Below are 22,983 nucleotides of genomic sequence, written 5' to 3'. Positions count from 1 at the left end.
GCCAATATATTGACAGAAACATAAAAGTTGGTCAATATGCTCTATGTGCAAACACAGTAACAATGAATACAATTATCAACACAGTAACAATGAATACAATTATCAACACAGTTCACGATCCATTTTAATGTCGCTCCGTAATAATTAGGAGGCATAAAAAACAATGAACACAAAAACATTCTGGAGAGAATACTTATTCGACTCTTTGTTTAACCTTAAACAACTCTTAATTATGGAACTTCACTGATTAAAAGCACAATATGTGTGCCATTAAGAACGGTTAAATCATCATCACTATGTAAAAGTTTACAACCTCATTCTCAACACATAAAACCATAGAGAACAATAATAGAAGTGTTACTGCTTTGGGCTCTGTGAAAGCCACAGTTTAATTACTGTGCGTGATCACTTTAATTACTGTGTGTGATCGCAATGAAGCAGAGAAGTGCTGTTCAGCATACCTAACTACTTCCTCACCACTGAGATGGACAACTGTGTTTGGTAATGGAGGAAAGAACAGATAAAGAGTTTGGTCCTCTGTGACCGGCTGATCCTCACAGCTTAAGTACAGATGTTCAGAGTGAGACAAGACAAACCTCTCTAACTTAGTGCAAGGAGACGTCACAGGTGGTGCAACTACACAGTGTGTGCCTCAGGATTGTTGAGGTCTATTTAAAATGGTCAAAGATCTTGTCTTTCTGCATCCTGATATATATTTGATCGACTATATGTTTTCCTTGTGGAAATGAGAGAATCCATCACTTAGCATTCAACAGTAAAATATATTTCCTTTTTTTCTATAATAAAACACACAGGAAAATTGATAACAAAAAATGCAGACCTGGAAATAACATTTCCTCGACTTAATCTATCCTGGCATTTCCCACACGGCTGCATGGAAATCTCTGAGGAGTAGTTTGAGATGTGATTGTATTGCAGGTTTGAATACCGATAAGCTAAAGTATGACTCATGCCTGTTATTTTCCCTTCTCTCTCTCCTCTTCCAGGTGGGGAACTATGAGATGGGGATCCTGCAGATGAGATACCCGGTGTGGCCTCGCTACGGCACCTATCTGGAGCCCGTATCAGATAACAGACACTTGACTGTGGCCACACTGGAGGAACGTCCCTTTGTCATAGTGGAGGCTGTCGACCCCATGACTGGGACCTGTGTCAGCAACACTGTGCCCTGCCGCCGCCAGTCCAACAAGACAGAGACGTGAGTGGAACAATATTCCTCTCTGATATTAATGACGACAAACTTTTTCTGATGAGAAGAATGAAACAGAGCATAAAAGTGTAGCGTACTACTATGGTGATGTACATCCATTATCCTGTTTCACCATTACCTGTTGTCAGGGGCGATTTTAGCATGTATATCTTGGTGGGGCAAACTCCCCAAAAACATTTTAGATGCATGTCAGCAAAGCCACTACACAACACAAAACAACACAAAATAATACATGAATTGCACTGTAACGGTGACAAACAGTGCCCACAAACTGTTCGAATCAAATCCAATTGTATTGGTCACATGGTTAGCAGATGTTAATGTGAGCGTAGCAAAATGCTTGTGCTTCTAGATCCAACAGTGCAGTAATTTAAGCAAGTAATCTAACAATTCCCCAACAACTACCTAATACACACAAATCTAAAGGGGTGAATGAGAATATGTACATGTAAGTATATGGATGAGCGATGGCCGAGCGGCATAGGCGAGTAGCAGTAGATGGAACAAAATACAGTATATACATGTGATATGAGTTATGTAAGATATGTAAACATTATTAGTGGCATTATTTAAAGTGACTAGTGATCCATTTATTAAAGTGTCCAGTGATTGGGTCTCAATACAGTATATACACATGATATGAGTAATGTAAGATATGTAGACATTATTAAAGTGGCATTATTTAGTGTGGCATTGGGGCCTACATAAACCTGTTCAGCACCATTGGGTGAATCCTTAACACTGCTACACCTGGCTATCAGCGGAGCTTTGTCTGGCAGCGAAACAGTTAATTCAGCCTCGTTTACTGCCTTTAAAAAAAACATAGCTGATATGGCTGACTTGCTTAAAACAAAAATGTGGTTCTACTGACAATTGAGATGTACAAACTATGGCATAAGCGGACGACAAGTGGATAAGAGGCAATCCGTAATTTCGATTAAGAGAATAATGAGCGATCTAGGATGGACATAGTCAATATAACTATTTGTTCACCACTTTTGAAATGTACAGTGACAGAATTCAGAATATGGGTCGTTCTTACAGTATTCTCCCTGTATACCAAGTCAGAACCATAGGATAAATAAAGGGGGCATATAAACAGATAATGAAAGCTCTTACAATATTCAATTATTATATTTCTCTAAAACAGACTATAGGCTACATGTGCATCACCAAGTCAGAACAGTATGTGGGGAAAGGGACCAAATTATTATGGTGAGGCACATGGGCTACTAACAGATTACTTCACAACATAGACTAGTATTACTTTCTTAGCTACAGTATACATATCTCCCTGGCATATTACATCATTTATGCAGCAGCATACAATACATTTTGGACTCAACTTCTTGTGCTGTGCTCACTTTAACAGGAAGGTGAAGCCGCAATCTTTGTGGGCAAAGTTTGTAATCTAACTTTGTCATCAAAGTCTGGCATTCTCTGGATTTATGGTCCTTTCAAGACAATTGGGAACTCTGAAATAAACAAGGTCGAATCATGAAGTCAATGATCTTCAGGTCAGAGCTCTAGAAAGAGGCCAGAGTTCCGAGTTGGATGACCGTTCAAAACGTATTTTCCCAGTCAGAGCTAATTTTTTTCAGAGTTCCCAGTTCCCAGTTGTTTCAGAGTTCCCAGCATGACCAATGTATTCAACCATTTCTGGCTCATGGCATGTGAGTTTTTATCCTTTAAGCTTGGAAAAGAGACCCTTAAACCCAGACTTGGACCACACACCCACTCCACTGAATAGCAGGCTCGTGATTGCTTTGCAATGCTTGCAGTTATCCACTGATTTCTTCCAAACCCCTCATTGTTGAATTTGTGTTTACCAACTTGTTGTGTAATGTTTATGTCCAATGGCCAATAATTTGCCAGTAGACTGTTGACGTAATTCATGATGATGACTGCTTGTCTAGCTTGCTAGATGCTAGGTGTGGCTCTCCCCCACCTTCTCTGAATGACGGGTTGCCACTACTTGTTAAACGTAAACTGAGCTAAGAACTACCACAGACACCATATTAATGACAGCTCCAACATGTAGAACATGCTGTGGTTGATTCATTTGGACTGTAACTTGGAGAGTGCCATCAGGTGTGAATAGGATGAACAGTCTCTTCCCCTACCGTTAGCCCAGCCATGAGTCCTTATCATACAATGGGGTGAGATCTTCAATAAAGCAGACAGCCAGAGTGAGACATCACAGTAATCACAGTGTGACCCAATAAGGGAAATATATGTGCTGCTTGCTGGGATATCAATTAGATGGGCCGATTAGGCCGCCTCATCAATCCTGGACACCTAGAGACTGATAGTGATGTTCATTTGTGAATGGATATGGGGAAAGGAAACATTATCCATTACTGACAATGGTTGTTAATGAGAAGAGGGGATGAGCTCAGATCAGTGAAAATCTTCTTGGGAAGCAGACCCAATCTTTTTTTAGCTTGCACTGACCAAAACACCCCATTATTATAATCTGCATAGTTCTAGTGTGTTTTGTCTTGACTTAGATTGCAGTTTGCCATGTTGAACAAGGAAACATTTTTCTTGAGTTCATATGGGAGAAATTGGCTAAACCAAGTGAGCAACTAAATGATGCAGTTAGTGGGTTGAGATAGAGGCCCAATGATTGATAATGGTAAAACACCAACAGCCATGCCCCCAAAGGCCAGCCCTGGGGGCTGATGCTAATAATGGACCCCAGGGCTGTGGTGTTTTTTTTATCCTGGCCGCCAGTCAAATTTCCTGGCCGGCAGAACAGGGAGCTAGAGGACCTGGCATTCTCATTTATTAAGGGCCATCAGTGGCCTCTCTCAGAAACCGCTTCCATGCCCCAAGACTCCCGCCGAGGCCCGTATCGCCCATAACTCACACCTACACGACTCGTCCGAGCTGGGTGCCAGCGCCACGAGCCATCCGTCAGGCGGGAGTATTTCTGGGCCCTCTGTTCCAATCCCTCAAGCCCTCAGCAGACGAGAGAAACGAGGAAGCCTGCGTACCGGACCATCTGTGCGGCTTCGCATGGAGACAAGCTTATTCCTCCTTGAAGAGACAAAACAAACAGTCACTCTGTTCACTCTGCTCCACTGTGGTCAGACTGATAAAACTTATGTGTCAGGTTGTCCAGAGAGACAAGTCCTATTCTTCTGTAAAGCTCTTTGTAATGTTGTTCACTTCACTAGCTTGTTGCAGACCCTTACAGTGACCACACGTCAGTGCATTAGCCTCTTGCCATTGCTGGTGATCCCTCGGTAAACAGTAGCGTTGACGTTAGACGATGATGTCATCATATAACCATTTTGCCTAATGAGAACGAGATGATAATAGGTTGATTTGATTTAAACTGAGACTTGGTTCAGCAGTGGGTGAGCCCCCCCCCGAGCCACACATTGGCAGGAACAATGCACAGCACCGTGGTACAATTAAGTTTGTTTCAAAGGTGAATGTTTCAAGGGATTCCTGCTGGATATAGGGACCCAAAACAACTGTGCCTTTGGATTTCCTTCAGACAACAAGCAGATACCCATTTACACAAATAATTGTTTTTGTGATGACAACCACACACACACATTTGTAGCAAACACACAAACATGTGAACAAACATGTGCACACACACACCACAAGCACACAAACACACACCACACACCACAAACAGACACACAAACACACACATATTTTCTTATATTCCCAAACCTGTTTGGATGCAATCAGAAGCCCACTTAACCTACCAGCAGTGATCCCTGGCAGCTGGTGAGACAGGGGATGTTGGGACCTGTCTGTTTACTCTGCGATGTCTCACACCACCCGCTCGTTTCCTCCAAACACTTCAGTTGTTTCCTTTTGTTGCGGCTGCAGCTCTGCGCCTCCATCGGCTGTCTGCGCGTCTCATTGCCCCTCGCCCTCCTACTCTTCCCTGTGTCTGAGGGCTGAGGGCACACTCCATTAGTCTGAAGATCTGAGGGAGGTTAAGGGTGATGTGTCATTAGTGCTCTCTGCATCTCATCATGGTTCACCCTCCCTAGGTGCCACTGTCGGTGAGCTATGGAATGAGCCCCTCCCCTTTCTGACTGTCTGTTTTCTCCTTCGCTCTATATTAGAGGTTTCTAACATCCTCGAACTGCTGCAACATCAATGTGGTCCCTTGAAAAAAGTCAAATATGTCAACGTTGTGCGCCTCCAAGAGACATTGTGTGCCCCTAAGAGACGCTGGGGACCCCCAACAGTCAATGTTTAATTTGAACCCTGTTCAAGTCTCCAACACACTGTTAATGACGTCACTATGTTTTCCACCCACATATTCCAACGAAGCTCCTATAATCTAGTTAGTGTGAAACTGGAGGACATTTTCCTAATCACGTTCCTGGTAATCCTGTTGATAATTTAGAGGAATGGATTATACCGCTGTCCATTTAGTTCCCCTGGATTCTCTCTCTCTCTCTCTCTCTCTCTCTCTCTCTCTGTCTCTCTCTCTCTCTCTCTGTCTGTCTGTCTCTCTCTCTCTCTCTCTCTCTCTCTCTCTCTCTCTCTCTCTCTCTGTCTCTCTCTCTGTCTCTGTCTCTGTCTCTGTCTCTCTCTCTCTCTCTCTGTCTCTCTCTGTCTCTCTCTGTCTGTCTCTCTCTCTCTCTCTCTGTCTCTCTCTCTGTCTCTCTCTCTCTCTCTCTCTCCCTCTCTCTCTCTCTCTCTCTCTGTCTCTCTCTCTCTCTCTCTCTCTCTCTCTCTCTCTCTCTCTCTCTCTCTCTCTCTCTCTGTAGATCAGTACAGTGATTGTGTATACAGGTAAAGCTACTTTGTCAGGGTCATTCCAGCCGCTCCACATGTAGTGGGCCCCATGCTGGTGTACACTTCGTTACCATGGCTTAGCATAAGGATGTGTGTATTGCATTGAGGTTTAGGTCAAATCGTTTCGCCCAGGGTAGGGAACGGGGGGGGGGGGGGTCGAAATAAAGAGACAGAGCAATGCCTGAAGAGGAAGTATTGCTTTAAGCCCCAAAGACATTGGTAATGGGGCAAGGTCTACAGGATTGAGTATGTAGGCTGGTTATCTGCCATGGACGAGCCCGCCATTAGCCAGGCAGCAAATAATCCAGCATTGTGTTTCACTCCTGCCTTTGTTTGTTTGTGATTAATTTGTGTCAGATTTGTTTTGGTCAGCCCCAGCTGTCCGTCCATCTGTCGTAGCCATGCATAATGCGCAGGCCTGTGGAGCCGCCCAGTCCCTCCAGTTCTCCCTCCAACCCCACTCCTGACGTCAGCTCCTGGGCACACATCAAGGAGGTCTTTTTACACCATTCTGTTTCTCTCTGTCACTCTCCCTCCTCCACCTTCTTCTGGTATGTTTCTTCCTGCTACATCTCCTTTAGGAAATCATGCTAATGAGATGTTTGCCATATAAGATGAAGCCTCTTGCTCTATTGCTCCAGGAGCATGACGTTAACGTTGGGCTTTTATGAAACGAGAATAGATGTCTTTAAAACAATGTTATTACTGTTTGTAACCTGATGGGTGGAATTGGTGCATTGACTATCTTGATTGAAAATGGCCACATTAGCTGAGTTCCTAATTCATCCCCATGTATTATTGAATCATTATGACATGCCATTGGTCACTCATCTCTTCCATTCACATCCAATCCATGTACAGGAGCTCTGTAGTCGTTATTCAATAAGAACATGAATCAGGTGAAGACGTGTGAATATCTGCAAAAACTCTCAACCAATAACATTTCTCCACCGATTAATAACCCTGGATGAGCGACATGAGCGACATGAGCGACATCCATATATTAATCAACTCACACCTGTCTGTCTCAATCAATAACAAGCTGCAATGGCAACAAACAAACCAATATTCATATACAGAAAACCGATAGCTGTGAGCAGATTAATTTCACAACAATATTTTTGTTGTCTGCATTCTTGATTTAAGCATAGCTGTTCCTTTCAGATCTAGGAAATAATTTACACTTAACACTAGAAACCCTGGCCTGGAGGGAACCCCTTCAAGCCAAACTTAGTCATTTTGACTCCAACATTCTAACGGTACAATATATATCAAATTGTAGACCTTACAATGAAATGCTTACTTACAAGCCCTTAACCAAGAATGCAGTTTTAAGAAAAATAAGTGTTAAAACTTCTTTGGGATCGGTGTCCCGTCCACGGGACGGTTGAGCTAACGTTGGCTAATGTGATTAGCATGAGGTTGTAAGTAACAACAACATTTCCCAGACAGAAAGCTTAAATTCTTGTTAATCTAACTGCTCTGTCCAATTTACAGTAGCTATTACAGTGAAAGAATGCCATGCTATTGTTTGAGGAAAGAGCACAATTTTGAATTAATAAACAAATTAAGCACATTTGGGAAGTCTTGATACAAATTTTTGAACAAAAATGCCATGGTTCATTGGATCAGTCTAAAACTGTGCACATACACTGTTGCCATCTACTGACCATAATCTAAATTGCACCTGGGCTGGAATATTACATTATGGCCTTTCTCTTGCATTTCAAAGATGATGGTTAAAGTTTTTTTTACAAAAGAACGGTTGGTTTTTTATTTGACCAGATCTATTGTGTTATATTCTCCCACATTCCTTTCACATTTCCAAAAACGTCAAAGTGTTTCCTTTGAAATGGTACCAAAAATATGCATATCCTTGCTTCAGGACAAGGTCAGGCAGTTAGATTTTAGGCGAAAATTAAAAAATGGGGCACATCCTTAAGTGATTTTAAGTAAAAAATAGATAAGTAAAAAATAACAAATAACAAATAATTAAAGAGCAGTAGTAAAATAACAGTAGCGAGGCTTTATACAGGGGGTACCAATACAGAGTCAATGTGGAGGCTATATACAGGGGGTACCAGTGCAGAGTCAATGTGCGGGGGCACAGGTTAGTTGAGGTAATTGAGGTAATGTGGTAGATGTTGGTAGAGTTAAAGTGACCATGCATAGATAATTAACAGAGAGTAGCAGCAGCATAAAATGCAAATAGTCTGTGGAGCCATTTGATTAGCTGTTCAGGAGTCTTATGGTTTGGGGGTAGAAGCTAGTAAAAAGCATTTTAGACCTAGACTTGGTGCTCCGGTACCACTTACCGTGCAGTAGCAGAGAGAACAATCTATGACTAGGGTGGCTGGCCTCTGTAGTGCCTTGCGGTCAGCGGCTGAGCAGTTGCCGTACCAGGCAGTGATGCAACCAGTCAGGATGATCTCGATGGTGCAGCTGTAGAACTTTTTGAGCTTATTGAACTTTTTGAGGATCTGAGGACCCATGCCAAATCTGTTCAGTCTCCTGAGGGGGAATTTGTCGTGCCCTCTTCACAACTGTCTTGGTGAGTTTATACCATAATAGTTTGTTGGTGATGTGGACATCAAGGAACTTGAAGCTCTCAACCTGCTCCACTACAGATGAGAATGGGGGCGTGCTTGGTCCTCCTTCTCCTGTAGTCCACAATAATCTCCGTTGTCATATTGAGGGAGATATGATCATACATGTCATATATGCTATCGGGAAAAAAATATTTGGGTTGTATAAATGAAGGCCTTGGATAATGAAAAAAGTATTATTTCAAAGAAAAAAGTATATAATTTTCATTCGTTTATGTTACTGTATGTCACGCCCAGACCTGAGATATCTCTGTTTTCTTTATATTTTGTTTAGGTCAGGGTGTGACTAGGGTGGATTCGCTAGTTTTGTATTGTCTAGGGGTTTTGTATTGTCTAGGGGTTTTGTATGTCTAGGGTTTTTGTATGTCTAGGGTTTAGTAGGTCTAGGTATTTGTATGTTTATGGTGGCCTGATATGGTTGCCAATCAGAGGCAGCTGTTTATCGCTGTCTCTGATTGGGGATCATATTTAGGTAGCCATTTCCCCTTTGGTGTTTGTGGGTTCTTATTCTATGTTTAGTTGCCTGTCTGCACTATCAGTATTAGCTTCACATTTAGTTCGTTTTGTTGTTTTGTTAGTTTGTTCAGTGTTCATTTTTTTAATAAAAGAAGAATGTACGTATACCACGCCGCACCTTGGTCCGATACTAATAAAGTACATGACACTGTAGGATATCTGTTGCCTCATGCTCAAGTGTGGAGCTCCTGGAACAGTGGTTATTCTTGGAAAAGGTGATATTTTGAAATAGAGCTCATGTCTCCAAACGCTTAACTTTTTACCTGCATGTGACTCTTAAATGTCAAGTACAGAGTGGGAGATGACTTCAAAAATGATAAGATATTTCAATTTTAAATTCATATTGAGTCAAAATGACTCACTTCCAAGCAAACTGGGAACATTTCCAGAACATTAGCGAAGATTCCCTTTAAGTTCCAGTTATGTTTGATAACATTCAAAAATAATTGAATGAATGTTTTTTTTATTTATACAATTTTATGTTTTAAATTAAATATAATATGTCGTGAACAACCACCACAGGACATTCCCCAAAAGTTCTCATTACATTTCCAGGTAATGTAATAACACAATGTACCAGTAATGTTTTCCAAGCAAACCAAAATTGGTTTGTTGAAATTTCCCAGAATATTTGTTAGGTTGCGGTTAATTAAGCTAATCAGGTAAATGTAATTAACTAGAAAGTCAGGGAACCAGGAAGGAATGTTTATAAAGCTCTTAAAGACCTAGTAATCCTTTACATCAGTAGCAGTCAATATTTAATCGTCACCTTATTTAGTCTCATCTGAAAGTTGTAAATTCTTGGTGATCTTTACGAACCCTGGCTAACAAGTTGAATCAGCAATACAACATTTGGTTTAATTATTTATTTACTAAATACCTAAATACTCACCCAGATTTACTTCTACACAGAATGGATCATTACAAATTATGTCATAAAGGAAAACGTCCCTAGCGGACGGAACAGATATGACGGCTAGTTACACAAAAAAGGGGGTTGGGTTTTGAATGAAAGAGCGGGAAGACTGAGGAACAAAAATACTTTGTGTCTCTATCGGGCCGTAGGCAGCTATGCTATCGTAAATCCAGAATCTTATGCATTCTAAATAACCGCCAATTTGGAAAAGGAAAATGCCACAAATATTTACTCTGAGCTGCACTTCGATCGGTTGGCCATAGATGGAAGGCCGGGTTGTCCTTTGAAGAATGTCTGTTGGTAGAACGGTTACTTGGTAGTACCGTTGTCGTGTGGTAGAACAGATACTCTGTCCGTCCTCTCCTAGCCCACGTCTAAAGTTGCTGCACTTTACGCAACGGCTAGTAGGTATCACTTCTTTAGTAAATAAGAGTTCAAAGTTCGTACCAAGTTGCCATACTTTAAGCTCATGCTATATTCTGGCTGGTATAGTCGAAATTCATCCTTCCGGCGTGTAGGTCGTCACCTTCACATTGAAATTCGATGCTAATTTCGTTAGGTTCTTGCTGAGGTTGGCTTAGTTCTGTAGGTGGTCTTTGTCCTTTCAACATGGGCACCGCAAGTCCTCATGTCCTTGGAACAGGAAATTAAATTTTTGTAACAGGGCTTATATAGTGGTGAAAGAAGGGCGTGTTTCATAGTTTACAATCCCATGTCTGTTCACTTGGGCGGGGCCTCTGAGTGAGCAGAGTGGTGTAACAAACCGTTCTCTCATTAAGAAGCTAAAATTACATTTAATCTTTTCACAAATAGTTTCATATTTAAACATTTAAATTGCACAACAATTCCATGTGAATCTGATAACTAGAATGTGTCGACTTTCCAAGATACAGTTTATGTCGTCCTATCATCAGTAATCATGTCTCAGACGCCAGCTGAACTGACATCATATTCATTAAGTCCCAACGCATATTTTCAACTGGTTGGATTACCGAAATATGGTTCTGTTTCCCACCCTTTGATGTCCCCAGAATCTCTGTGTTAAAAAAAGGGCTTTTCCAGAGTCAACTCTATAGAGTAGAGAGAGAGAAATGGGGGGGGGGGGATTTATGGGGGTCATAACCCCCATCAGGCCAACGTCATGACAGTATAAAATATTCACCTGATGTTGCTTGAATATTCCCAGAAAACATTTTGGCTGTTCTTTAAAGGTTCCAATGTATGTTTCATTAGGTTGTGGGAACAGTCTGGTGGTAACATTGTGGGGATATGACAAGAGAGAGGTTCCCAAAACACTAAAACTGTCCAGTTGTGCCACATTCAGATAATGTTTGTATCAGGGTGCACAAAACTTTCCTTTGATGTTGCAACAATGTCGACAGAACAGCCTTTGAGTTCTTTAAAGGTTTCCATAACATTTCATTCAGTTGTTGGAACAGTGTGGATACATTACAAGAAACAGGTTCCCAAAACACAAAATATGCTCAGTTGTGATGACATTCATACAATGTTTAAGTTAGGTTTCACAGGACATTCACTTAACGTTGCAAGAAAATATTTGTGATATATTCATGAAGGTTGCACAGAACATTTCCACAATGTTGCATAATGGTCCACGATTTTCAAATAAGTAAGTTATGATCACACAAAATATATACTGTACCAGTCAAAAGTTGACACACCAACTCATTCAAGGGTTTATCTTTATTTCTACATTGTAGAATAATAGTGAAGACATCAAAACTATGAAATAGCACACATTGAATCATGTAGTAACCAAAAGAGTGTTAAATCCAAATATATGTTATATTTCAGATTCTTCAAAGTAGCCACCCTTTTCCTTGAAGACAGCTTTGCACACTCTTGGCATTCTCTCATCCAGCTTCATGAGGTAGTCACCTGGAAAGCATTTACATTAACAGGTGTGCCTTGTTAAAAGTTCATTTGTGGAATTTCTTTCCTTCTTAATGTATTTGAGCCAATCAGTTGTGTTGTGACAAAGTAGGGGTGGTATTCAAAAGATAGCCCTATTTGGTAAAATACCAAGTCCATATTATGGCAAGAACCGCTCAAAGAAGCAAAGAGACATGACCATCCATCATTACTTTAAGACATGAAGGTCAATCAATCTGGAACATTTCAAGAATTTTGAAAGTTTCTTCAAGTGCAGTTGCAAGTAACAGAGACATCTCTACATCAACTGTTCAGAGGAGACTGTGTGAATCAGGCCTTAATGGTTGAATTGCTGCAAAGATAACACTACTAAAGGACACCAATAATAAGAAGAGACTTGCTTGGGCCAAGAAACACGAGCAATGGACATTAGACCAGTTGAAATCTGTCCTTTGGTCTGATGAGTCCAAATTTGAGACTGCATTTATCAAGGCACAAGGCGAGACCCAAATGCAGACACAGGAACCAGATGGTTGGAGTCTTACAATTTGTATTAATCCAAAGGGGTAGGCAAGAGAATGGTCGTGGCCAGGCAAAAAGGTCAAAACCAGGTCAGAATCCAGGAAGTATAGAGTGGCAGACAGGCTCGTGGTCAAGGCAGGCAGAATGGTCAGGCAGGCGGGTACAGTCCAGAAACAGGCAAGGGTCAAAACCAGAAGGACTATAAAAAGGAGAATGCAAAAAGCAGGAGAACGGGAACAGCGCTGGTTGACTTGGAAACATACAAGACGAACTGGCACAGAGAGACAGGAAACACAGGGATAAAAACACTGGGGAAAATAAGGGACACCTGGAGGGTGTGGAGACAATCACAAGGACAGGTGAAACAGATCAGGGCGTGATACTATTGTAGGCCCACTACAAGGTAATACATGGCATTTTAATTGATTCATAGGACATTTGAACAGTGTTTATCATACAAAGACAACCATATTTTTTGTTGACAAAATGCACATTATTTCATTTGAACAACATTTAATCATACAAATACAACCATATTTTACAAGTACTATGAAGAGGATGGGAACATTTTTGATAACTCAGAAATTATGTTCTGTGTCCTGATTGAAAATATTAGACTAAAAACCCCCACAATACTACAGCTATCTCCTGGTGGCACATGGTTAATGATTTGGCTGCAAGATTGAGGTTCAATCCCACATTTTCTTTAAACCATGTTTCTTTAAAAAACAATGTTGAAATTGAGGCTCAGATATAATCTACTAAAAGATATTGTCTTTATTTTGTACAAATGTATAAATCCAACAGGAATGCAGAATTTAGACTAACGTAAAAAATGTAACGTTGTGTAAAAATTGACTGTTCAACTTTTCAAAAACACATCCGATATAACTCCTATTTTGAGACGCTTCCCATGGTCCCCCTGCCCTATTTTTCACGATCTGAAAAGCAAACGTGATCCTAGATCAGCACTCATAGTCTTGGATACTTTGTAAATTTGGGCCCCCAAGTACGCAGCATATAGAGGATGGGTGATGTGATGGTGTATAACCCAGCTACCAGTATGTCCCTGGCTTAGTCACGTCTAAGAAGACTAAAAAGGAAGAATGGAATTCCTGACTGACCACACTGCCATGGCTATATGCTGAAAAGGGAAAATGTAAGAGAGCTTCCCTGGTGTTGCAGAGGATAACAGACCTGGCTTGAGAACCGAACATTGCCGATTCAGAACCCACATATGCAGATTGTCAACATATGAAATGTCCTATGATCAAATTAAAATTGTACTTGTCACTGAATAAAACAGGTGTAGACTTTACTGTGAAATGCTTACTTACCGTCTATGACTTGGGTGGCTGGAGTCTTTGACAACTTCCTCTGACACCGCCTGGTATAGAAGTCCTGGATGGCAGGGAGCTCGGCCCCAGTGATGTACTGGGCCATACGCACTATACTCTGTAGCGCCTTGCGGTCGGATGCCAAGCAGTTGCCATACCAAGCGGGGATCAGGCAGTCAAATGCTCTCAATGGTGCAGCTGTATAACTTTTTGAGGATCTGAGGGCCCATGCCAAATCTTTTCAGCCTCCTGAGGGGGAAGAGGCGTTGTCGTGCCCTCTTCACAACTGTGTTGGTGTGTTTGGACCATGATAGGTTCTTAGTGATGTGGACACCCGAGGAACTTGAAGCTCTCGACCCGGTCCACTACAGCCCCGTCGATGTGAATGGGGGTGTGCTCGGCTCTCTGTTTCCTGTAGTCCACGATCAGCTCTTTTGTCTTGCTGACGTTGAGGGAGAAGTTGTAGTGCTAGCACCACACTGTCAGGTCTCTGACTTCCTCCCTGTGGCTGTCTCATCGTCACACGACCACAGCCATGTCATATGCAAACTTAATGATGGTGTTGGAGTCGTGTGTGAATTAAATCATGTGTAAATGTTCAAATGTCCTTTGAAAGAAATTAAAATGCCATTTGTCTCTCGATCACCTTCAAATGCAAATTGTCATTAAATCAGAAGAGAAACATAATGGGGATGTATTCCAATCTGCTTTATCATGCTTTAAGGAGCTACATAAAACTTGAACATTTCTTGAACATTTCCTTCAGACAAGGTCAAATGTATATTGTGTGAACCTCAATGGAATATTATGTTAAACCTAAAATAAATATGCTATGAACGTCATAAAAACGGACTTATTTGGAAATTGTGCAACACCGTGGGAATGTTTTTTGCATCCTGTGTGAATATCACAAGAATATTCTTGCAACATCCCAGACAACTCCCATAACTTAACTAAATGTTCTGGGAACCTTTAAAGAACTTAGACCAGGTGTTCTGTCAACATTCTTACAACATTATAGGAATGTGCTGTGCAACCAAACTTAAACATTGTATGCATGTTATCACAACTGAGCATACTTTGTATTTTTTTACCCTGCACAACTGGACAGATTTTATGTTTTGGGAACATATATTTTCTTATGGCCCCACAATGTTCTCATCAGATTGTTCCCACAACCTAAACAATTCTGAGAACCTTTAAAGAAGAGATGAAATGGGTTCTAGGAATGTTCTTGCAACATCAGGCAAATGTTTTATACAAACATTCTTGAATCATCAGCACGACTGGACAGTTTTTGTCTTATGAGAACATTTGCCGTGACCTAATGAATGTTCTGGTAACTTTCACAGAACCAATTTTGGTTTGCTGGGTTAGCTCCTATAGTGTTAACCCAGGTCACAGTGTTGAAGGATTTGTAAATCTTTACAATTCTAGTGTATTATATTGTCCTCTGTCTCCCCAGTATTGTAGGACATACTGAGCCCTACACCAAACTATGCTGTAAGGGTTTCTGCATAGACATCCTGAAGAAGCTGTCCCGCACCACCAAATTCTCCTACGACCTCTACCTGGTCACCAACGGGAAGCACGGCAAGCTGGTCAGAGGCAGTTGGAACGGCATGATCGGAGAGGTAAGGAGATGATGGTTATTCTAACAAGCATTATAATTAGTCACCTGCCTAAAAGTTAGCATATTAAATACATTAAATGTGACCAATTTAGCCCCATTTCATATAGCTGATGACAGAGCATTTTCTGCCTCCTCTGAGCTCAGAGACACCATTCAAATTGGTCGTGTTTCAATTCTTGACATTGGTGATTTAGGTTTATGTTCATCAGACCTCACGATAAAACCCAGATGCAGACAGTTCGAAATAACAAAAGTTTATTACAAAAACAGGGGGCAGGCAAACGATGGGTCAAGGGCAGGCAGAGGTCAGTAATCTAGAGCAGAGTCCGAAAGGTACAGAACGGCAGGCAGGCTCAGGGTCAGGGTCAGGGTCAGGCTCATGGTCAGGGTCAGGCTCAGGGTCAGAAAACCAGGGAAGTTTTCCAGAAGGAAGTTGTTGGAAGTTCATTCTCCTTGCTGACCGTGTTCAGGAAGAGTTTGAGGTTACAACATTAGTTTTCATGGAAGCTATTGTTCTCACTGGGGCATTGGCCACAGTAGCACCGGTAACAGCTGACACAATGCCAGGCAGAGTGCCTGGACTGTAAACCCACTGGCGAGTCCATCAGCATGTTAAACATTACAGTTGTGTAGGGGAAAACGTCAGTAGAGGTTATTAAGAGGAGATATCATACTGAGGGGAAGGGAGGGAGGATCTGCCAGGGGTAGAACAACAGGACTGACTCTGACTAGACTAGCAACAACCTTTATATAGGGTTATCAGCTTCACAAACACTGGCATGATGCAGTTTCTCTGGATCTCTGCAAGGTCTATGCAGCTGCATGCCTATCAAATCAATGATAGGCTTTCTGTGGTGCCAGGGTTTAGCTTTGCATTAGCTAATGGATAAATGTTTATTGGTAGGCCTATTTGGTCATCATTTTCTCATGTTAAGCTTAACATTTCACAAAGCTACACACGGAGTCACAATGCTGTAATATCTATACTGCTGGCTCGTGGCAATAATGTATTTACAGTAATTACAGTTGGAAATTCAACCATTGCAGATTGTAAAATAAATATTAGATGCAACAGCATACTAATCAGCTAGCAATAGATTTCTTTTTAAATATACACCTGTCTTGTATAGGCTACCTTAACCTGCATGACATGAGACGTCCTCGCGCTCTCTCCCAGATTGGATAGAAAGTTGTGCATAAAACCAGACTAATAATGCCAAACAATACAGTCTGTCCACCCTGAAAACACTAGCTTACTAGGGATTGTTTCATTATGCAGTGTACAATCTATAGCTATATACCGTCTTTAGCTGCTATTTATAAACTTTAAAAAAATGTCACATCAAATAGCCTATCAATAGGAAAAAAAGTTGGTGGCTTGAGGATAAATTCAGTCACTCTTTATTGTTGAACTCAGCGGGTTTTGTCTGGCTAATAGCCTACACAAAATCAATTCAATGTACCTTAATTCTGTCCTGAACCTGGTGTTCTGAAGTCCTCCTTTTTTGTCGGTAAATGTTTTCACCACAGCCTGTAGGTCCAGGTTGGGGGCACGACTGTTTTTCTGTACTGAGTATTGCCAACCCAGACAGTCTTTCCTGAGACTGTTAATGTTAAAGATGTTACAGAACTGGCACAGCTCCCTTCTGCCCAGCTTCCTTGATGTTGCTATGGCAATCAAGCTGTTTTTACCATCTCTGTAACTGTTGCTTCTGCAGAGAGATTGTTTTATGAACTAGCTCATGCTGAACGACCTAACAAGCATTAGGCTCTCAGTCTGATATGTGCTTTTGAACGCCTGAGTAAGTGCCACTCGTTGCAATGGCGCCGTCGTAGCCTTGACCCCAACACTGAAATCCCCTTTTACCTTAACCGTTTATTTTATTTTTTTCACTTTTTCAATCACATTCCTCCAGGTTTATGAAATACTTTTTGGAAGGTTACTGTCAAAATGATGACATCAATGACAGGCGCATGGACCCCCAGAGCTCGTGGGGCCCCCATGGCTCGTGGGTCCCCTGCCTTGCGGGGGTGTCTGGTATGCCAGTGTTTACAATGCCCAATTGCTGCTGGTAACACTTTGTCAGCCAGGGCCAGGGACTTACGTAACAGGTATTAGGTCTATGCTATATGCAACAATATCTAATGGATTAGGAATTAGGATTGATATTGCATGATGGATGACATTGCATGAATGGGTGGGTAGATACCATGGGCTGTTATCTGCATCTGTCTGGATGGGTTGTGTAGTATATCAGGGATAATACTGTACACACTGTATATCACCTACAGGGATTTAAGTCTTGCATATCAATGTTGATAGATAAAATGAATCAAACAGGTCAACAGGGGGCATCACTAATCCCACCTACTACAGTGTTCGATTTATTACAGATCATGGAACATATAGACTCTAGACTTTCTATGTCATAAAAATGTCCTCTTCCGTTCTCCCTAGGTGGTATACAAGCGGGCGGACATGGCCATTGGCTCGCTGACCATAAACGAAGAGCGCTCAGAAATTATCGACTTCTCCGTGCCGTTTGTGGAGACGGGGATCAGTGTGATGGTCGCCAGGAGCAATGGGACCGTCTCACCCTCTGCCTTTCTTGGTGAGCATGTTTAACCTGCTCATGTAAACAAACAAAACGTTTCTCTACAGAGATAACAAATGACTTGGCTTAAAAAAGCTTGTTTTACCATCTGAAAACAGAGATGGCAAATAGTACTTTCTCTGGACAGAGTTTAGAACTCACAAGTGAATATATCGTACAACAAGCTGCCTCACGCTACAGAAACAGGAGAAAGGCTTCTTCTAGTATGAGTGCTTCGACTCGCAAAAGACTCGTTCAAGGCTACGCTACTTACTTTAATACTTCTTAAAGAGCATCCCTTTCAGAAGCTGCTGACAGTGTGCTACTATGGTAATACAATACCACGTTGTCCTTGCCATTATCTAGCAAGCAGCTGTCAGAGCACATGGTTTCAACATTTGCCAGAAAGATGTTCTGATTCTTCTATAGGTGTTCTGATTCCTCTCTCCCTCCTCCTCTATAGAGCCCTACAGTCCGGCGGTGTGGGTGATGATGTTTGTGATGTGCTTAACGGTGGTAGCTGTCACAGTGTTTATCTTTGAGTACTGCAGCCCTGTGGGGTACAACCGGAGTCTGGTGAGCGCCAAGGGTGAGTGTCAGCTCCGACCACCTTTCCCTCTACCTCTACCCTCCCGTATCAGCAAAGGTAGAAAGTCACGGAAAAGTAGGTTGAAAAAACTCTATATTATATCACAGAAAATATTAAATGACATTGAAATGGAATGCAAACACATGTTATATACACCCTCTCTGAATCCCTTCTGTCTTTACCACAACCACCATCCTGCCTTCTCCAGATCCCGGAGGCCCCACCTTCACTATTGGGAAGTCTGTGTGGCTGCTGTGGGGCATCGTCTTCAACAACTCTGTTCCAATTGAGAACCCCAAGGGCACCACCAGCAAGGTCATGGTCCTGGTATGGGCCTTCTTCGCTGTCATCTTCCTGGCCTCCTACACTGCCAACCTGGCAGCCTTCATGATCCAGGAGCAATACACTGACACAGTCTCTGGACTGAGTGACAAAAAGGTAGGAGGATTCATCAGTCATTGGTAATTCTGTCTGTGTTCAGTCTTTGAAAGGGGGAAAGAATTATGGACATATTGTAGTGTTTGATGTTAGGCTTAGGCAAAATATAGAGTGGCCTATTTCTGATGAGCAAACAGTGCCTGGCTGCGAACGGTTTGAGAGAATACAAATAACCACGGCAGAGCCTCAATGTCATGACTGTCACTTTTTCCACTCATACTAAAAACATAATAGGATTCCCAGCGTCTGTGGTGAAATTAAATTAGATCCCTGAAGTCTTTAGGTATGATGTCTGTGAAAATCCCCTGGATTGTATTACACCAGTGGATTTGCCAAGCTGCCAGTGATTATATATTCTAGTAGTAACTTATGCATATTTGTGTGGCCTGTGGAGGTGCTCTACACCAGTATTGACAAGGAAGCCTATGTTAAAACTTCAGTGCTAGAAATGATTTGTGGACTCTCTGCTTTAAGGCACTGAGGGATTAGAGAGGCATTTGAGGGAAAAGACCAAGCTGTCCACTGCTCATTAGAATTCCGGGAACTCATTTAATATTCTTCCCACATAATCCATTAGCTCTACTTTGTGAAAAAAGGAGAGAACCCATAAAGTGTCTTTTGACAGTGAGTCTACAGATCAACCAGGGCAGAATCCACAGAAGCTCAGAGAGAATAGACAGACTGGACACTGCAGGTGGAACATTTAAATTGAGCTGTATGATCTCTAAAAAGGGACGTTTTCTGAAAGTGTTTCAAACAAGAGGCTTGTACGGAATACAAACTGGTTAAAGGACAGTAACTGGTGTTTATGTAGTGACAGGATTGTTTCTCCTCCTGGGACTGTTCACTTCAGAGGCATGAAGTCATGCATGGACAAGACCTTGCCATTTCCTCAGAGTGACATCATGTACAGACAGGCACCTCCCTCTTTAGACCCTGTCTGTGCTAGTCTCTCCTTTCTGTACAAGCTGTCAGATGTTAACAGATTTTTGTAAGAATCCTACACACTTAACGTTGGCCAGCTAGACTCAAGCTCTATGGGTCAACCATCATCCGTGCTTTTAGTCAGGGTTTTCACTGCTTCCCAACAGGCATTTACAACACAGAGCACTGAATGACATCCTGTGCCTGGGGGCACTATCACACTGCTACAGCATTCCCTCATTCACATAGCAGCAACCTTGGTCTGTTGGGTGAGATGAGGAACACAGGCTGAGTATCCTAATGCAGCCAGTGTACAGGATACAGGACAAATGGGAACGAGGACAACACTCTGTCATCTCTCCAGCTCCCCCACCAGAGAGCAGTGAGACGTGGGATGCATAAGACTGGCACCAAAGGTCTCATTAATTCATGTGAAATGGCTCAGAGGATATTTCTCTCATTCTGACAAGCCAAGGTTACTAGGAATTATCGCTCATGGAAGTATTTGCATTAATGAACAAGTAAAATTTATTTTCAGTATATTGCACAGTCAGGGTATTTAAATGAACATGGTCCACTCTGCGTCAAAGGGGCATGGCAAAATAAGGAGAAATTAGGAGTTTTTATTACAGTCAAGGGGGAAGAAGTAATTTTCTAATTCTCTGGAAAGTATGGCCTGGACTTAATTTCTGTTCATTGTGCCCTCTAATCGTCGAATTGAGAGAGGAATTATAGAGAGGGTAACCTTAGCTGACCACTTAATTGAGTGAACAGCACTTGAGGGTATAGGCAGATATCAAAGAGACAGTGGTCTAGTGTAGTCAAGGACAAGGTGATCAGTGTCATTGTGTTAGTTTCTTTGAGGTTTATATTCATGCCTCTGGGTTTGCCTGGCATATCATACACTCTTAGAAATAAAGTGCTATCTAGAACCTAAAAGGGTTGAGACATCAGATCTTAGGAGAGGGTGGAAGAAAAACATATTAAATGTTATTACTTAATATTCAAGTATGTCAATGTATTTTTTAAATTTTTTTATGGATTTAATGAATAGTGCATGTATTCTTCCTAGACATGTCGGGTATCCTGTTCAAAATGTTTCTTGTTCATGCATTTATAATTCAAACTTCTACATTTCCCAAACAGTTCCAGAAGCCACAGGAGCAGTATCCACCATTTCGTTTTGGTACGGTCCCAAATGGAAGCACAGAGAGGAACATCCGGAGCAACTACCCTGAGATGCATGCCCACATGGTCAAATACAACCAGAAGGGTGTGGAGGACGCCCTCAACAGCCTCAAATCAGGGTAACACTCTGTAAATAATCATTATACACAGTCAGTGACAGAAAACAGACATCAGCGTAACACATTCTAAAATGACTAAGCAAATATTTTATGTTTGATGAAATTATAATTCATTAGATAAGTTATTAAATGGTAATTAAATAGTAATTAAAAATACAATTGTCTATCATTGCATTTTCCCACAAGATAAATCCCTATTGTTATTATCTATAGGAAACTGGATGCCTTCATCTATGACGCTGCTGTGCTGAACTACATGGCAGGTAAAGACGAGGGCTGTAAGCTGGTGACCATCGGCAGTGGGAAGGTCTTTGCCACCACTGGCTACGGCATTGCCTTGCAGAAGGAGTCCCGATGGAAACGTCCTATAGACCTGGCCCTGCTCCAGTTCCTAGCGGATGGTAAATTACAATTGACCCTGTGTGGAGTGGGATGGGTGGCTAATTGTAAATCTTAGCTGTACTTATCCTTTTAGGTCCCAAATATTCCCATATTTGCTAAACTGGTAAACTGCACATTAATGGTAAAAAAGCGTAACTCACAAAAGTAAGCTAGTATAGACCCGAAGAGCCTCGAGATTAGAAAAAACTCATCTTTAATGAAAATACTGGCGTACATTGCACCATGGACAACTCAGAGGCACTGTAACATAGAGTTTTGACTGTGATCCAGGGAACAACAAGTGTAAAATGCTGAGTCAGGGTTTGTCGAGGGGAGTGATGAGGGTGTGAGATTGGCATTGACACACAATGGCAACAACCGGCGCAAGAGTGTTTTAATGAACACCTTCAAGCCTCTCTGTGTTCTGTTCTGCAGGTGACACACAGAAGCTGCAGACGGTGTGGCTCACAGGGATCTGTCGTAACGAGAAGAAGGAGGTGATGAGCAGTAAGCTGGACATAGATAACATGGCGGGCGTCTTCTACATGCTGCTGGTGGCCATGGGGCTCAGTCTCCTGGTGTTCAGCTGGGAACATCTGCTCTACTGGAAGCTGAGACACTCTGTACGCAAGTCTGAACGCCTCGACTTCCTGCTCGCCATCAGCAGGGTAGGTGTGGCTGACCCTTCTTCCGAGGGACAGGGGTGGAAAGGGTACATAGGCCTAATCTATAGAGATGTACACACTGAGGCATGTCTTAGATTGCGAAGGCCTTGGGTTCTGCAGAGAATGTGGTCCAATCACCATGGGAAAGTTGATCTGTTAATCTAAGGCACAAAACCGTTTTTTATAGCAATAAATTCCATAAAGAAATGACATAAAATGTAAGCAAAAATTCAATGAAAGCAGCAACAATGGCATAATTTTGCAGTCTAAGAAACCATAAAATGTGTTGTTTCTCTTTTCACAAACACAGCAGAAGAAAATGTTTGACTTCCTGACCATAAAGTTCTGTCTTTCTTAGATTTTTGCCTCACAGTAACACTTGGGAAATATTTGTAATGAACTAAGTCAAAGATGTACATGATCAGGATATTTCAAGGGCACTAAAATAAAAATTATGCAAAAATAAAATGAGTAAAAAGCCATAAAATGACTTTATGGAGACCGTGCAATACTGTTACTGTCCTGATCCATCTGAAATGGAATTTAAATAGGCCCATTAACAATCCATCTCAGTGTTGACCGTGGTGAGGTGAGATTAAGCATTCTAGACTGAGACCCAATTTGAAAGTAAAATAAAGCCGGCCGAATAAAA

The 22,983-nt window shown here is 41.7% G+C and overlaps 1 protein-coding gene across 2 annotated transcripts in view; it reads left to right on the top strand.

Annotated features, from left to right (window-relative positions):
* Window positions 1-22,983, top strand: part of LOC109892015 (glutamate receptor ionotropic, NMDA 2C) — a 111,085-nt gene that overhangs the window by 85,411 nt on the left and 2,691 nt on the right. Inside the window, exons 5-12 of one of the 2 annotated variants that reach the window (XM_031827798.1) lie at window positions 1,008-1,219; window positions 15,266-15,434; window positions 17,892-18,045; window positions 18,491-18,691; window positions 18,825-19,054; window positions 21,125-21,285; window positions 21,499-21,686; window positions 22,102-22,334. In XM_031827798.1, the coding sequence (XP_031683658.1) occupies window positions 1,008-1,219; window positions 15,266-15,434; window positions 17,892-18,045; window positions 18,491-18,691; window positions 18,825-19,054; window positions 21,125-21,285; window positions 21,499-21,686; window positions 22,102-22,334 (1,548 nt within the window). The remainder of the gene's footprint in view (window positions 1-1,007; window positions 1,220-15,265; window positions 15,435-17,891; window positions 18,046-18,490; window positions 18,692-18,824; window positions 19,055-21,124; window positions 21,286-21,498; window positions 21,687-22,101; window positions 22,335-22,983) is intronic. The other variant, XM_031827800.1, reaches the window with a different exon arrangement.

Source organism: Oncorhynchus kisutch, linkage group LG6 (genome assembly GCF_002021735.2).
Source record: "Oncorhynchus kisutch isolate 150728-3 linkage group LG6, Okis_V2, whole genome shotgun sequence".
In the NCBI taxonomy this organism is placed as follows: Eukaryota; Metazoa; Chordata; class Actinopteri; order Salmoniformes; family Salmonidae; genus Oncorhynchus; species Oncorhynchus kisutch.
This window is presented reverse-complemented; position numbering and strand designations above follow the sequence as displayed.